Source organism: Bos mutus, chromosome 17 (genome assembly GCF_027580195.1).
Source record: "Bos mutus isolate GX-2022 chromosome 17, NWIPB_WYAK_1.1, whole genome shotgun sequence".
Taxonomy (NCBI): Eukaryota; Metazoa; Chordata; class Mammalia; order Artiodactyla; family Bovidae; genus Bos; species Bos mutus.
The window spans coordinates 21,711,712-21,728,603 of NC_091633.1; the positions used below are offsets into that span (position 1 = coordinate 21,711,712).

A 16,892-nucleotide genomic window follows, 5' to 3' on the forward strand; every position below is an offset into this window, starting at 1 on the left:
CATCTTCTCTGGTTAGTTAAACTCTTGGTAAGAGGATCTAGGACCACTGAGTTCCTTTTGAAGGATCTGTGTTTGGGCAGATAAGGGGAGTTCTGTGAAAACCTTGCTTTGCTGTTTTTCAAGTGCCAATGGCTCAAAATAATATCAAAGGAACATATTTTCGGGTGGTATATTCTACTACCCTTCAATTTTCAGTTCACGTGCAACCATCACCACCATCTGTCTCCACTCTTCATCTTGCAAGACTGAAACTCTGTACTCATTAAACACTAATGCTAATCCTTCACGCCCAATCCTTGGCCACCATCATTCCTTCTGTCTCCATGAATCTGACTGGTTTTTTGTTTGTTTTTAACTCCTGGCAGAGTGTATGCAGGGATGTTAGTTCCCTGGTGAGGGATGAAACCCCTGCCCCCTGCAGTGGAAGGATGGAGTCTTACCCAGAGGACCATAAGGGCAGTCCCATGAATGTGACTACTTTTGGTACCTCAGAAAAAGGGCTTTGATTTTTTTAAATTGTGAAACCAGATCTAATGATTGGAAAACATTTTTTTTCCCAAAGATTCAAGACGTCTTTTCTAGAAAGCTCCATTTCCCAGCACAAGCCTTGTTCTTTCTTCCTTATGGTGTTTTTTTCTTTATCATTGTGCCATTAGAAATATTAATCATAAGATACACAATAAAACAGAAGCATATGATTCATTTCGTGTGAGGTCTGATAACTTTAATCTCAACTTTTTTTTTAATCTCTTAAAACCTTGTTGACATTTAGGGAGAAATAACCTTCATGGAATTTCCTTACAAAGAGAAGCTGTCACCGGTATTTCACACCCCAACTGGTGAGTCATTTCATGAATTTCAGTTTCATCTCAAAACATGAGGGCTGTGCAGAGTCAGATCCCGCCAGCTCTAAGCTGAGCTGTTCTTATGATTTAAAATATGAGGTCAGATCAAATGAGAGAAAGGATTTGATGGCTGACAAATTCGTTATTACTGCAAAGAACCGCCAAGCCCACAGAGTGCAACAGGATCCCTTCTTTTAATAAAATAGCTTTTATTTTTAATGATAAAGTACAGTGTACAAATATAGGTTGAAAAGGTTTGTGCACCAGAGCCATTCATGCATTCATCTGTGGCCTGTTAGGGAGGAAGCGGGAAGCAAAATGCCACCTCCTCGAACTGCTGGTTTCCTTTTGGGTGGCTGCCTTTGAAAAATGGTCGTTACTGAGAGCAGAAAAAAGGGCAAAGGCCAGCACAGTCGCTCAGACCTTTGAAGGACTTCCAAGCTTGCCGTCTCACGGCCTGGAATGAGTCACCAGGCCTCTAACTGCAGTCAAATGCCAGGAAGCAGGGGGTAAACTCCCTAAATGATTGTTCTCACTTTTGCCGTGGTTTCAGTCATCACCTTAGGTTTTGCCTTGACATGTTTCTTGTAACTGTTTCCTTTTGCCTCTTCTAACAAAATTACTTTGGGAGTGTTAGGGAGTTAAGCAAGGGGAGGTCACATCTATTGTAAAAATCTCATTTTCAGGTAGTGACTGGAGGAGTAATCAGTTCAGTCCCTCAGTCCTGTCCAACTCTTTGTGACCCCATGGACTGCGGGACGCCAGGCTTCCCTGTCCTTCACCATCTCCCAGTTTGCTCAAACTCATGTCCATTGAGTCAGTGATGCCATCCAACCATCTCATCCTCTGTCATCCCCTTATCCTCCTGCCTTCAGTCATTCCCAGCATCAGGGTCTTTTCTAATGAGTCTATTTTTCACATCAAGTGGCCAAAGTATTGGAGTTTCAGCATCAGTCCTTCAAATGAATATTCAGGGCTGATCCTTTAGGATTGAGTGTAATACCACGTGTTATAATCACATCCGAGGTGTTTGTATGGTGAACACTTGCGTAAATTGAAGTAAAATGAAATCACAAAGAAGAATAAACGACACTGTAGTGGAGATGCCGGGGATCGAACCCGGGGCCTCATACATGCAAAGCATGCGCTCTACCACTGAGCTACATCCCCCTCCCTCCTCGATATGGTTTCTGAAATTCTCTGCTATAGTCTATTCTTTAGATTTTTTTTTTTTTCAAATAAAAGTTTGTATATTTACATGGGTTTCCAGTTTAGCAAAAACAAACCGAAATAAATCCGGACTTGACTTTTATGTTTCTGAACTAGGCCTGTGGTTCATAGCTCTACAGCCGAAATTCTAACTGATACCAGAACCAAGAACCAAAGGGAGACAGGCCTATTTGTGAATGTTGCTCCTCACAATCAGAAAAGAAGGAGAGGAAAATAGAGTTTCTTTCCAACGAATAAGGACTTGCCCCCACTATACCCCCACCCAGAAATCTCTGGTTTCTTGTTCTTTACAATCATTCCAACTTTCAGTGACTTATATTTTTATCTATGTATAACTGAAAAAGAATATATATATATATATGACTGAATCACTTTGCTATACACTTAAAACTAACACAGCACTGTAAATTAACTATACTTCGATGAAAATGGAGTGTCCTTCAAGTCAACAAGTTGCCATTCACCGGTTAGGTGAGAGACAAGGAGAATGCAGAAAACAGGCTTCTTCGCCTTTTCCCACCAGCACTTGAGATTTCCTGGCAGAAAGAGTCACTTACAATGATGTGCAGAACACACCTGAAAATACCCTGCTACCTCAATCCTCAACTGATCATCTCTCTTCCAGTCTGTGGATACCTGAAACTCTTCACAGTAAAGTCCAAATGAACTGGTACCCAGGACACTGGAGCCAGCAGCTGTGATTTCATTACCTTACCTCTCCGGGCCTCCTTTGTGAAATGGAGATTTGAATAGTAACTACTTCATAGAGTGATTGTGACCATTGAATGAGTTACACAGAGAAGGTTGATCTTTTTAATTATTTTTTCATTTTTATTTTGACTCCAGAAACAATTTGTATTGGGTTATAGCCAATTGACAATGTTGTGTTAGTTTCAGGTGAACAGTGAAGGGAGGCCGCCGTACATGTACCCATTCTCCCCCAAAGCTCCCTCCCGTCCAGGCCAGCACATAACATTGAAGAGAGCTCCATGTGCTGTACAATAGGCTTTTGATTGTTATCCATTTAAAATATATACTGTGTGCATGACCTTCCCAAACTCCCTAACTATCCCTTCCCTGTGGCAACCATGAGTTCATTTTCTAAGTTTGAATCTCTTTCTGTTCTGTGAGTAAGTTCACTTGTATCATTTCTTTTTATATTCCACATATAAGGGATGTCAAATGACATGTCTCCTTCACACAGAGAAGGTTTAGAACAGTGCCTGGTACAAGACCCGTACCCTAAAATGCCAGTTCTCATTATTAAAAATGCTGTTATTTGAACTCCAGCAAAGGCCTATTGCTTTGCATAATCACCCCATGTGTGGACTGATGCTTTGCTGATGCTGTTTGGTGAAACAGAGAAAGAACATGAGGGCACTGGGGTGAGGTGTGGAATGGGGCTCTGTAGAAAGCCATCGTCTGACCTTATTCCCGTAGCTCAAGGGGACAACCACAAGAGCGACCTTACCTGAAGAAAGGAAGAGGATGGTGGCTTAGGCAGAGGTATTCTGGACCTGGCTCGGAAGCCAGTTGAGGGGTTGTAGGAGAAGGCAGTGGCACCCCACTCCAGTACTCTTGCCTGGAAAATCCCATGGACAGAGGAGCCTGGTAGGCTGCAGTCCATGAGGTTGCTAAGAGTCGGACACGACTGAGCGACTTCACTTTGACTTTTCACTTTCATGCATTGGAGAAGGAAATGGCAACCCACTCCAGTATTCTTGCCTGGAGAATCCCAGGGACGGGGGAGCCTGGCGGGCTGCCGTCTGTGGGGTCGCACAGAGTCGGACACGACTGAATCGACTTAGCAGCAGCAGCAGTCAGTTCAGTAGGTGTCCCTGAGTGCTCTGCTCCAGACAAGTCCAATCACGTTTCCTCTCTGTGTAAAACTTAGAATCAAAACCATACTCCTAACTGCGGCCTTTAAGGCTCTCAGTGATCTGGCATCTCTGTGATCTGGCATCTGGGGGCCCCTGCCCCGCCAGTATCCCTCCCTTACTCCCCTCCTCCTCTCTAGGAGACTCTAGCCACACACCTGTCTTTGCTGTTCCTCAGGCAGACCAGACTTCCTGCACCTCAGGGCGTTTGCACTTGCCATTCTCTTGGCATGGAAAGCAGATACACTCATGATCATCTTTTTCTCACTGTCAGGGTCCTCAGAAAGGCCTTCCTGACTACCTCTCTGAAAGGATCTGAGGGGACATCCCTGGCGGTCCAGTCCTTAAGATTTTACCCTCCTACTTCAGGCGGGTGAGTTCGATCTCTGGTCGAGGCAATAAGATGCCACCTGATGTGCTGGTGGCCAAAAAAATTTTTTTTTTAGGTTTTTAATAAAAAAGGCACCCATGAATCCTTTGCATTCACTTTGTTTTGTTTTTCTTCATAGTATATATCGGTCTCAGAACCTGTTTTTACACTGTTTGTTTATCGTCTGTGTCCCTGACTTGGTAGGTTCATGAGAGCAGAGCCTCCTCTGTCTTGCTTTCTGCTCTAACTTCTGTGTCATGAACAGTGCCTGACAGACAACTACTCAGTAGATATTCATAGAATTAGTGTGGGGGAAAAAAAAAATGAACAGACAAATAAATGAATGAAGACCAAGAGCCTGGGGAGAATGATGGCTATATTCAAAAAGTTCAGTCTGCAAGTGAATTAAGACGAGAAAACAGTTCGGTTTAGAGTCACTCTGTTTCAAATCCATTAACATTTTCTGAAGGCCAACCTCTGGGCTGGCGCAAGACCTAAGAAGATGAAATATTTGCAGCAGAGTGAGCATCTTCTCCGAGAAGGCAATGGCACCCCACTCCTGTACTCTTGCCTGGAAAATCCCATGGACGGAGGAGCCTGGTAGGCTGCAGTCCAGGGGGTCGCTAAGAGTCGGACACGACTGAGCTACTTCACTTTCACTTTTCACTTTCCTGCATTGGACAAGGAAATGGCAACCCACTCCAGTGTTCTTGCCTGGAGAATCCCAGGGACGGGGGAGCCTGGTGGGCTGCTGTCTGTGGGGTCGCACAGAGTCGGACACGACTGAAGCGACTGAGCAGCGGCAGAGCATCTTCTGGTTTTAGAGGGAAACAGTTTTATTTGGGGAAACCATTATATAAACCAAACACTTGATAGCCGCGTTGTGGCATGCCGGAAATGGAAAATTCCGCTTCAATGTGAGAACTTTTTCTTGTAACCAAGGGAAGAAGTGAGGGCGCTCGTGGGTGACTGTGACCAAGCAGTTAATAAGACAACTGCCTGACCAAATCTCGCTTGCTTGCCAGGTTTATTTTTTTAGAGAAGAGTAAGGAATTTTTATGAAAGTTGAAGAATTCACTTGAAAGAGAAATGAAAATAAGATATAGGCGATAGAAAATAAGTTGCCTCCCCGTCGGGGAATCGAACCCCGGTCTCCCGCGTGACAGGCGGGGATACTCACCACTATACTAACGAGGACTAGCTCTGCCAGTAGCTTTTCAGCTCAGCCCTTAAAGGTATAGTGTTCCTTAGCGTTCCTTAATTAGTGACATGTTCTAAACGGTTAAATATCTCATCTTTTCTTACAAAATACAAAAAGGCAAAGTTCCACTTCATTTAATTCTGTCTTCAAGAGTCCGTTTCCTCCTCGGCTCATGATTTAGTCGCGAGGGTTCTGAGAACAGAAATTAATAAGCAGCAAAAAATAACCCGCAAAAAGTAACCAACAGACGTCAACAAACGTTTAACAGAGGTAGTTTATGAAACGAAAGAAATGGAGTCAAGTAATTCTTGGACTTGGATTTTTCCAGTCGGAGAAGTGCGAGGAAGTTCCCATACCGTCTGGCTTCCCTTTGATAGTACTCGAAGCTGTTTTAAACAAAGAAAATTAAATCCTTTTATTAATTCGAAAGAATCGTTTCGTCTTGTGTTTCTCCGACACAAGAGGAAAGGGGGAAAAAAAAGAAAAAACGAGCGCCGCTGCCGAAACCCGGGATCGAACCAGGGACCTTTAGATCTTCAGTCTAACGCTCTCCCAACTGAGCTATTTCGGCTACTGGTGGCATTAAGCTGCATTTCTTTCCTCCTCGTGATCTAAGGGCCCCGCGTCATCGACCAGGAGATCCCCTGCTGGGGGACCTGGATCAGCTGGAATGCTCGCATTTCAGGATTGCCCCGCACCTACCCCTCTCATCCTTCAAGGTCGTCGCCTCCGAGAAGCTTCCCCTGATCACTCCTCCCACCACTACCCCAGCCCTGTATTGTTTATTGTTAGCCTAGGTACTGTTTTCCTTGTCCATCATCTGTGGCCTCCCTTCCCCAGCTAGAATGACAGATCCACGACGGGCAGAGAAGTCATCAGCCTCGGTCACTGCTGTATCGCTTAAGGCCGACAACAGTGCCTGGCACTTAATAGGTGCCTAAAAATATTAGTTGAATCTTACCTTTCTCAGAGTTCCGCTTTCTCAGGATCTCTTCTCTGAGCAAAAGAGTAAGGTCTCCCCTTGGGTGCAGCTCCCGGAGCAGCCCAAGGCACAGCAAGGATGCTGACCACGCCAAGGCGTGGGGATGCCCTATGGGCCAGATTGTGGCTTTCCTCGCGGCAGTAAGTGACTCAAATCCAGACTCTAAGCATAGCCACCTCACCCGTGACACCCGCTCAGCTTCAAGACACCAAGAAATCAGCAGGTCGGCATCCAGGTTCGGCTCTCTCTGCTTCCCTGCCCTCTGGGAGATGGGTGGGTGGGGAGTACTGTTTGGGAGAGATTGAGCAAGTGGGTAGGTCCTTCATGATGTGAAGTCGTTTATTAAGTGTTTGCGAAGCACTTAATATCTATGTGATCCAGTCACAAATACGGTAACAAAATAGCTCCTTGTGATAGGAATGCTAAGAAGCAAAATAAATGGTAGTGCGGGGGTGGAATACCTGGTTATGGGGGCAGTAAGAGGAAGGGAATGCTGGGAAGACTTGGAGAATGAAGAGCCCGCTGAGGAAGAGCCTCTGGGGTAGAGACAACAGCTGATGCAAAGGCCCTGGGGCTGAAAGAGTCTGGCTATTTGTAGGAATGGAAAGGAAGCCGGTATGGAAGAGGCAAAGAGGGTGAGGGGGCAGAAGGTAGGAGGCAAGAAGAAAGAGGTGGACAGAGGCCAGGTCTTGCCCACCTTGAAGGCCATGGTAAAGGGTTTGTACTTTCTTCTGTGTGGGAAGGCCTCTGGGGAGAGAGTGATATTATTTATGTCTTAAAGTCTCCCTTGGCTTTCTTGTGGAGAATGGGCAGGAGGGACTCAAGTGGCAGCAAGGAGACCAGTGAGATGCTGACAACTCAAAATAAACAATACACCAAAGCAGCATCTCCAGAATTCCTTCAGGAGAGAGGGGATATGGCAGGAGACCCTGCTGCTTTTCACGAAAGCATAGTAGTGTATCAACTTGATAAAAATCCAGTATGGAAGAAAGGAAGGAAGGAAGGGAAGGAGAGTGAAAAAATTCACGGAAGTACAGAATTTTGGAAAGGCAGAGTCACTCCCACCTTATCCCAGTTTCCCCAGAAGTAACCAGTGTCTAGACCAGATTGTGATTTATGTGAGCAATGGCACCCCACTCCAGTACTGTTGCCCGGAAAATCCCATGGATGGAGGAGCCTGGTAGGCTGCAGTCCATGGGGTCGCGAAGAGTCAGACACGACTGAGCGACTTCACTTTCACTTTCCACTTTCATGCATTGGAGAAGAAAATGGCAACCCACTCCAGTGTTCTTGCCTGGAGAATCCCATGGACGGAGAAGCCTGGTGGGCTGCAGTCCATGGCGTTGCACAGAGTCGGACACGACTGAAGTGACTTAGCAGCAGCAGCAGCAGCATCAGCAGACCAGTTATTGAACCCTTTCTCTGTGCCTGCATTTGATCTGTTTAATATCATAAACTGACCCCCACCGGACTTGCTGTGAGGACTAAATGAGTGTACACCTACTAAGCGCTTCTGCAGATAAATTTATATAGTCTGAAATTAACCACAGTACAGTTTTTCATTATCTGACACAATAACCATTTCTTTTTTTGTCATGATAGCATGTGAAATCTGCTCTTTGAGCAATTTTCATTTTAAACTATAGTCATAATGATGTGTTAAAATAAATTTTCTTAAACATACAAATATGAATACACTCACTGCGTATTTATTCTTACATAAAGGAGAGCTTGTTTTACCTCTGGTTGAGTACCAAATCCTTTTCGCTATGTTCTTGGGGCCACGGACATCCTTCGAGATTTACACATACTGGTCACAAACGCGATTAGCATGCTTTCGTTTAATTTACCTGTACGTCGTACACTATTATAAGGAGACCTTTTGGAGATTGTAGTGAATTAAAACGTCTTGTTGGCCTCCCCGTCGGGGAATCGAACCCCGGTCTCCCGCGTGACAGGCGGGGATACTCACCACTATACTAACGAGGATGCAACTTATACAGTGTTCTCCAGCCGGACCCATAAAGAAACACCGTTCTTCCGCTGCCACATCTACTCCGCGCTACGATCTCCACCCGCTCAGTGCTGGGCGTCCCTGGCTAGCGGGCTCCCCGGGATGTGGACCTATTTGAATTGGTAAAGGCACTCACGGACTGAATTCTGAGTGTCCAGAAAGAGCGCAATGTTTGGGAAAAGAGAAAATACGATTTTCTATATCCTCATTCCAAGAACAGAACATCCTAAGAAAGGGGATGTAGCTCAGTGGTAGAGCGCATGCTTTGCATGTATGAGGCCCCGGGTTCAATCCCCGGCATCTCCACATTTTCTTTCTCTTTTTTTGCCACCTCCTCTGGATCAGTCACACAGCAAACCAGGAAAGGGGACCTAAATTCTCCGTACCATCTGACTTAAGAAGTGGGCTTCATTGGAGAGGGCTGCTGCTGCTGCTGCTGCTAAGTCGCTTCAGTCGTGTCCGACTCTGTGCGACACCATAGATGGCAGACCATCAGGCTCCGCAGTCCCTGGGATTCTCCAGGCAAGAACACTGGAGTGGGTTGCCATTTCCTTCTCCAATGCATTAAAGTGAAAAGTGAAAGTGAAGTCGCTCAGTCATGTCTGACTCTTCGCGACCCCATGGACTGCAGCCTACCAGGCTCCTCCGTCTATGGGATTTTCCAGGTGAGAGTACTGGAGTGGGGTGCCATTGCCTTCTCCGTTGGAGAGGGCAGTACTAGTCAAATGCCCCTGGTCTCAATCACAGATGCCCCTGTCCCCTCCCCTGAAGATTCCCATTTAGGTCAGCAGGGAGCCTGCGATTTTAAACTAACACTCCTAGTGATTCGGGTCATCAAGCAGTTAGAAAACACTAACTTTCTAAGGAGGGTTTTGCAACTGGCCATTCATTCATTCAAGGACTCCTAAGCACCTAGTGCAAAGAAAAGTGGACACATTGAGCACCTACTGTGTGCTCCCTTGTATCCCCAGATATGGCATGCAAGATTTCACACCCCTCCCAGACTTGGTATTCTAGTTTAGGAAGCTAGCAATAAGCAAGGAGCAGTGAATCTTATTAAGACAGTAATAGTGATGACATGGAGACAAAAGGGGGAGGATGTGGGAGCTGCCATAGATAAAGTGTGTGGCGGGACACTGTCTGCAGAAACAGAGGGCATAGCAGATGCAAAGGCCCTGAGGTTGAGAGCAGTGGGGGATGGAATTTGCCTTCAGTGAATGAGAGTAGGAGAGAGTTCACTTCCACTGTATAATTGTAAGGGATTTGATTTAGGTCATATCTGAATGGCCTAGTGGTTTTCCCTGCTTTCTTCAATTTAAGTCTGAATTTTGCAATAAGGAGTTCATGATCTGAGCCACAGTCAGATCCCAGTCTTGTTTTTCTTGACTTTGTAGAGCTTCTCTTGGCTCCTGTGGGTAAAGAATCCATCTGTGTGCAATGCAGGAGAAGCAGGCAGACATGAGATGGGTCCCCAGGTCAGGAAGATCTCCTGGAGGAGGGCATGGCAACCCACTCCTGTATTCTTGCCTGGAGAATCCCATGGACAGAGGAGCCTGGTGGGCTACAATTCATAGGGTTGCAAAGAGTCAGACAAAAAAAAAAAAAAAGAGTCAGACATGACTGAAGTGAGTGACTATGCATAGAACTTCTCTATCTTTGGCTGCAAAGAATATAACCAATCTGATTTTGGTATTGACCATCTGGTGATGTCCATGTGTAGAGTCATCTCTTGTGTTGTTGGAAGAAGGTATTTCTTCTTGACCAGTGTGTTCTCTTGGCAAAATTATGCTAGCCTTGGTCTTGCTTCATTCTGTATTCCAAGGCCAAACTTGCTGGTTACTCCAGGTATCGCTTGACTTTCTACTTTTGCATTCCATTCCCAAAAAAAAGAGGATCTTTTTTTGGTGTTAGTTCTATAAGATCCTGTAGGTCTTCATAGAACCATTCAACTGCAGCTTCTTCAGCATTAGTAGTTGGAGCATAGACGTGGATTACTGTGATATTAAATGGTTTGCTTTGAAAACAAACCGAGATCGTTCTGTTGTTTTTGAGATTGCACCAAAAACTGCATTTTGAACTCTTTTGTTGATTATGAGGCCTACTCCATTTCTTCTAAGGATCCTTGCCCACAGTAATAGATATAATAATCATCCACTATTTGTCACAGTGGAATTGACAAATAGTTTCAAGGGATTAGATCTGATAGAGTGGCTGAAGAACCATAGACAGAGGTTCATAACATTGCACAGGACGCAGTGATCAAAACAATCCCCAAGAAATAGAAATGCAAAAAGGCAAATTGGCTGTCTGACGGGGCCTTACAAATAGCTGAGAAAAGAAGAGAAGTGAAAGGCAAAGGAGAAAAGAAAAGATACAGCCATCTGAATGCAGAGTTTTAAAGAATAGCGAGGAGAGATAAGAAAGCCTTCCTAAGTGAACAATGCAGAGAAATAGAGGAAAACAACAGAATGGGAAAGACGAGAATACTGGAATGGGTTGTCATTTCCTTCTCCAAGGACAAGAAAGTTAGAGATACCAAGGGAACATTTCATGCAAAGATAGGCACAATAAAGGACAGAAATGGTATGGACCTAGTAGAAACAGAAGAGATTAAGAAGAGGTGGCAAGAATACACAGAACTAAACAAAAAAGATCTTAATGACCCTGATCACCACGATGGTATGATCATTCATTTAGAGTCAGACATCCTGGAGTGATAAGTCAAATGGGCCTTAGGAAGCATCACTACAAACAAAACTAGTGGAGGTGATGGAATTCCAGCTGAGCTATTTCAAATCCTAAAAGATGATGCTGTTAAAATGTTGCACTCAATATGCCAACAAATTTGGAAAACTCAGCAGTGGCCACAGAACTGGAAAAAGGTCATTTTTCATTTCGATCCCAAAGAAGGGCAATGCCAAAGAATGTTCAAACTATCGCATAATTGCACTCATTTCACATACTAGCAAGGTCATGTTCAAAATCCTCCAAGCTAGGCTTCAACAGTATATGAACAGAGAACTTGTAAAGGCAGAGGAACCAGAGATCAAATTGCCAACATCAGTTGAATCATAGAGAAAGCAAGAGAACTCCAGAAAAACATCTACTTCTGCTTCATTGACTATGTTAAACCCTTTGACTGTATGGGTCACAACAAACTGTGGAAAATTCTTCAAGATGGGAATACCAGACCACTTTACCTGCCTCTTGAGAAATCTGTATGCAGGTCAGGAAGCAACAGTTAGAACTGGGCACAGAACAACAGACTGGTTCCAAATTGGGAAAGGAGTACGTCAAGGCTGCATATTGTCATCCTGCTTATTTAACTTGTATGCAGAGTACATCATGAGAAATGCTGGGCTGGATAAAGCACAAGCTGGAATCAAGATTGTCAGGAGAAATATCAATAACCTGATATGTAGATAACACCACCCTTATGACAGAGAGCAAAGAGGAAATAAAGAGCCTCATGGTGAAGGTGAAAGAGGAGAGTGGAAAGCTGGCTTAAAACTCAACATTCAATAAAACAAAGATCATGGCATCTGGTCCCATCACTTCATGGCAAATAGATGTGGAAACAATGGAAACAGTGACAGACTTTATTTTCTTGGGCTCCAAAATCACCGTGAATGGTGACAGTAGTTATGAAATTAAAACACTTGTTCCTCGGAAGGAAAGCTATGACAAACCTAGACAGCATATTACAAAGCAGAGACATCCATATAGTCAAAGCTATAGTTTTTCCAGTAATCATGTATGAATGTGAAAGTTGGACCATAAAGAAGGCTGAGTGCCAAAGAATTGATGTTTTCGAACTGAGGTGCTGGAGAAGACTCTTGAGAGTCCCTTGGACTGCAAGATCAAACCAGTTGATTTCAAAGGAAATCAGTCCTGAGTATTCTTTGGAAGGACTGATGCTGAAGCTGAAACCCCAATACTTTGGCCACCTGATACGAAGAACTGACTCATTGGAAAAGACCCTGATGCTGGGAAGGATTGAGGGCAGAAGGGGATGACAGAGGATGAGATGGTTGATGGCATCACCTACTCAATAGACATGAGTTTGAACAAGCTCCAGGAGATGGTGGAAGACAGGGGGAAGTCTGGCATGCTGCAGTCCATGGGGTCACAGAGACTTGGACACAACTGAGCACAACAGGAGAGGGTTGACTCTTCCAACACACTGAAGACCTGTTGCAGGGGAAGGATGTGATATGTTTTAAATGGTTCCCTCTGGCTGCCATGTGGAAAATTCATCATAGTTGGGCAGAGGGGACCTGAGACCAGCCAAGAAGCTACTGCCACGGCCCAAGTGGGAGCTGGTGGTGGCATCCTGGCAGTGGAGGTGGGGGTGGCCCAGTAGTAGAAGTGGAGAGCGCAAGGGGCAGATCCTGGAAGTGAACCAATAGACAGACCTGGCAGATGGCTTAGATGTGGGCAGAGGAGTAGGGGAGACCTCCTGGTTGGGGAACACTAGGGCCATGCTCGGAGAAGGCAGTGGCACCCCACTCCGGTACTCTTGCCTGGAAAATCCCATGGATGGAGGAGCCTGGTAGGCTGCAGTCCATGGGGTCGTGAAGAGTCAGACATGACTGAGCGACTTCACTTTCACTTTTCATTTTCATGCATTGGAGAAGGAAATGGCAACCCACTCCAGTGTTCTTGCCTGGAGAATCCCAGGGACGGGGCAGCCTGGTGGGCTGCCGTCTGTGGGGTCGCACAGAGTCGGACACGACTGAAGCGACTTAGCAGGGCCATGCTGTGAAGAAAGTGAATAGTTTTGGAAATATTAACCCCCATGTATCTTTGTTGTTTTGTCTTCTGTATATATATTATGGAATGTATGTTTATTTTTTTGGCTGCACTGCAAGTCTTGTAGGATCTTAGTTCCCTGACCAGGGATCAAACCTGGGGCCCAGCAGTGAAAGTGCACACTGCCTGTGCCCTGGTCATTGATAGTGCAGGGAGAGGAATCGCCGAAAGCCTTTCCCCGTGTTTGGAGGGTCCAAAAAAAAAAAAAAAAAAAAAAAAAAGAAAGTGCACAGTGCTAACCACTGAACCACCAGGAAATTCCCGAATTTATGTGTTTCTATTAGTGCAAGTTGATTCAGGGCAAAAACCTAAGTAAAAGAAAAATGATCAACTTCTATAGGCTCACTGTGCCCTGTATCACCACTAAGATGTTTGTGAGCATTTACCCAGACTAGTTTCCACATGTGTGCGTGCATGTGTTGAGTGCACGCACAGGCAGGATGTTCCCAGGCCCCTCTCCCCCTGCTCCCCCCAATTTGGAGATTCACCAAAAGAACTCACTAGACTCAGTATATAGCTGTTGTCAGTTAGGATTTATTACACAGCAATGTAGACGGCGGGGAGCTGACCCCGCCAGCTCCACAGGAGCCAGCTGGAGCCCTGGGGGCCCTCCCTGGCTGGGGCAGGGGAGGGGCTTGCACCATACCGGCAGGGAACGAAGAGCAGAGGAGGCCCTGCTGCTCTACAAGGGACTAATGTAGTCCACAGAGCATGTTTAAAACAGGACCAGCATGGGAGATAAAACCATTATCCATTTTGTAATAAATAGTTAAAAAAAAGTCACCCTGGGTTGGACTTCCCAGGATGGCAGCAAGTTGTGCCCAGGATTGAGCCAAGAGGGTGTCCCAGGGCTCCACCTGTTTCCTGGGTGCAGTCTGGATTCAGGGTGGCCACAGTGGACCCTGATCGCTGCCAGGCCCCCTTGGCCTGCAGGCAGGCGCCGCATCAGTGGTCACGGGTGGGTGGCCAGGCTTTCTCAACATCAGTGTGCACGGCCTGTGGGAGCCACTCAAGGTACTCGGTCAGCAGGTCTGCAGAGAAGAGAGGGAGGGCGGTCAGAGTGGCTGTGTGCCCGCCTACCAGTTGCAGGGCAGACCCTCCCACCAGCCCCAGGTCCCCTGGGTGGCCCCATCCCATCTTCCCCTCAACCCTCCTGCTGTGGGACACCCGCCCTGATCAGGCTTACATTTGGGGTTTTTGCTCCAAGCCACCAGCAAGGCATCTCGGCAGTTGGCTTTCTTGGCAACAAGGGCTCTCAGGAGGCTCTCTGTCCTGGGCTGCAGCCTGTGGATGGGATGCAGGACATGGGGCCTCTTCAAGTCCACTGCCAGGCCAGCCCCGCCCATGAGGTCTCCTTCCCCTCCTCTCACTAGGGGTGCCGGGTGCATGAAAGGATCTAGACTCCATCACCTCCTACCACTTGCCTCTGATCCACCCACCCAGGCTGCTTCTGTACTTGCTGCTCATCCCATTTAGAACCTTCCTCCAGACCTCTGCCTGCCTCACAGCCCTGCCTCCCCTGAACCTGCTCAGTCAGGCTTTCCTTTTCTTTCCCTGCCCGGTGCCTCATCCCCACGTCCTGCTCTGTCCCTTCGTGGCTGGGCCACCACCTGCCCCTTGTACTAGTTGTTCAACCTCCCTGCACTGGAACATCGCACAGGACATGGTCGTGGCTCGATCCCAGCACGAGAACACCGCTGGCACAGAGTGGATGCTCAAAACCAAGTGCTGGTGAATGACCTGGTAGGCAGGGGCTCCTGGAACCACAGCCCCATCCTGAATCCCCGGGGGGTGCAGGTGTGTGTGCCTCAAGCCCCTTGCCTGGTCTGGGGTGCCAGCCTCAGGAAGAGGGAGGCAGCTTCTTGGGACTGTTCCATGGGCAGAAAGAAGAAAAAGACAGGAGTGTGTGTGCTTAGTCGCTCAGTCATATCTGACTGTGACCCCATGGACTATAGCTGGCCAGGTTCCTCTGTCCATGGGGATTCTCCAGGCAAGAATGCTGGAGTGGGTTGCTATTCCCTTCTCCAACTGATCTTCCCAACCTAGGGATCGAACCCAGGTTTCCCACTTTGCAGGCAGATTCTTTATCATCTGAGCCACCAGGGAAGCCTTAAGAGAGGAGCAGGGATAAGCAGAGACCAGGAGGAAGGGCAGGAGTAAGATGATGGGTGGGGTCGGGGTGGCTTCATGCTCAGTGGGCAGAAGCCCCCAGGGGCACAGGTGTACAGGGTGCCTCCTGCTCAGACCTGGCAGCTCTATAATAGGCTGACTTGTTTAGTCACTAAGTCGTGTCTGACTCTCTGCAACCCCATGAACTGAAGCCCACTGGGTTCCTCTACGCATGGGATTCTCCAGGCAAGATTACTGAAGAGGGTTGCCATTTCCCTCTCCAGGAAATCTTCCTGACCCAGGGATTGTCTCCAGCATTGCGGGCAGATTCTTTACCACTGAGCCATCTGGGAAGCAAACAGGTTGGCTAGTATCTCCCCCAAAGACCATGTCTGCCTAGAACCTCAGTATGTAACCTTATTTGGAAGGAAGGTCTTTGTAGATGTAATTAAGACAAGGTCAAACGGGAGAGAGTGGACCCTGGATCTGATAACCTGAGAAGACACAGAGACGAGGGAAAGCCATGGGAAGAGAGAGGGAGAGACTAGAGGAATGTGGTGGCCAAGGAGTGCCTGGAACCACGAGGGGTGGGAAGAGGCCAGGAGGATCCTCCTCTGGAGCCTGCAGAGGGAGCACAGCCCTGCTGACACCCCAACTTTGAACTTCTAACCTCCAGGACTATGAGAGAATACACGTCTGCTGCTTTAAGCCCCTCAGTGGGTAGGGATCTGTTACGGCAGCCCCAAGACACAGCTCCTCCACCACCACCTGCCTGATCTGATGCTCCCAAGGGAAGCCCATACCTGGCCCATGTCTTCAGCATCGTGCTGGGGCTGGACAGCAAACAGCCCTTGTATGAGGCCAGCTTGGGGAAGACCTGGGGAGAGATCACAGGACGGTGGGGAATCCAGGGCTCATATCCTGCCCATGGTGCCAAGGAAGAGGCCAAGGGAGTTGCTGGGCTGCCTACCTGCCCCTCCAGCAGAACCCGGGCAAAGTGTTTGTAGCAGTCAAGGCCTTCTGGAAAATCCACCTGGACGGCTGGGAGCGGCCAGCCAACGCGATCTGGAGCACAGGAGCTGGTGAGCGAGGGGCCGCGATGGATCCCCATGGCTCCCCACTCAGTCCCATCCCCACCCATCTGCAGGGTCCTGCAGCCTGGGATGACACTGCCCAGGACGCAGACACTTCCCAGGGCACACAGGATGGGGAACCACGTGTCCACTGGAGCCCAAGGCCACTGGGAAGTCACCCTGACTCACAGAACACGCTGGCCCGGTGACACAGCATCCGGCCCTTCTCGGGGCAGTAGGCGGGGGGTGGCTCCTCCAGGGGCTTGTCAAACTGGCAGTAAGAAGGCAGCAGGACTGGGATCCACTGCATGTCCACGGTCGATACACCTGGGGGCCCAGAAGATAAGGATGGGGTCTCAGCGAGGGGCTTGTGGGCTCT

General features: G+C 47.4%; 1 protein-coding gene, 1 long non-coding RNA gene and 5 other non-coding genes across 7 annotated transcripts in view; 1 reads left to right on the top strand and 6 right to left on the bottom strand.

Moving 5' to 3' along the window:
• Positions 1-1,943: 1,943 nt before the first annotated feature.
• TRNAA-UGC (transfer RNA alanine (anticodon UGC)) lies at positions 1,944-2,015 on the bottom strand. Its single transcript has one exon. It is a non-coding gene; the product is annotated as a tRNA-Ala (tRNA).
• Positions 2,016-5,332: 3,317 nt separating this feature from the next.
• On the bottom strand, positions 5,333-6,801 carry LOC138991439 (uncharacterized). The gene is made up of 2 exons (XR_011467384.1): positions 6,485-6,801; positions 5,333-5,909 (listed from the first exon to the last, which is right to left on the bottom strand). It is a non-coding gene; the product is annotated as an uncharacterized lncRNA (long non-coding RNA).
• Positions 5,448-5,519, bottom strand: TRNAD-GUC (transfer RNA aspartic acid (anticodon GUC)). Its single transcript has one exon. It is a non-coding gene; the product is annotated as a tRNA-Asp (tRNA).
• Positions 6,022-6,094, bottom strand: TRNAF-GAA (transfer RNA phenylalanine (anticodon GAA)). The gene has a single exon. It is a non-coding gene; the product is annotated as a tRNA-Phe (tRNA).
• A 1,621-nt stretch (positions 6,802-8,422) lies between the features above and the next one.
• TRNAD-GUC (transfer RNA aspartic acid (anticodon GUC)) lies at positions 8,423-8,494 on the bottom strand. Its single transcript has one exon. It is a non-coding gene; the product is annotated as a tRNA-Asp (tRNA).
• Positions 8,495-8,753: 259 nt separating this feature from the next.
• On the top strand, positions 8,754-8,825 carry TRNAA-UGC (transfer RNA alanine (anticodon UGC)). Its single transcript has one exon. It is a non-coding gene; the product is annotated as a tRNA-Ala (tRNA).
• A 5,022-nt stretch (positions 8,826-13,847) lies between these two features.
• The window catches only part of DHX37 (DEAH-box helicase 37), a 30,867-nt gene continuing 27,822 nt past the window's right edge, over positions 13,848-16,892 (bottom strand). Inside the window, exons 23-27 of the mRNA XM_070386329.1 lie at positions 16,703-16,840; positions 16,411-16,505; positions 16,244-16,317; positions 14,518-14,615; positions 13,848-14,362 (exon numbers count right to left, since the gene is read on the bottom strand). Of these exons, the coding sequence (XP_070242430.1) occupies positions 14,277-14,362; positions 14,518-14,615; positions 16,244-16,317; positions 16,411-16,505; positions 16,703-16,840 (491 nt within the window). The 3' untranslated portion in view covers positions 13,848-14,276. The remainder of the gene's footprint in view (positions 14,363-14,517; positions 14,616-16,243; positions 16,318-16,410; positions 16,506-16,702; positions 16,841-16,892) is intronic.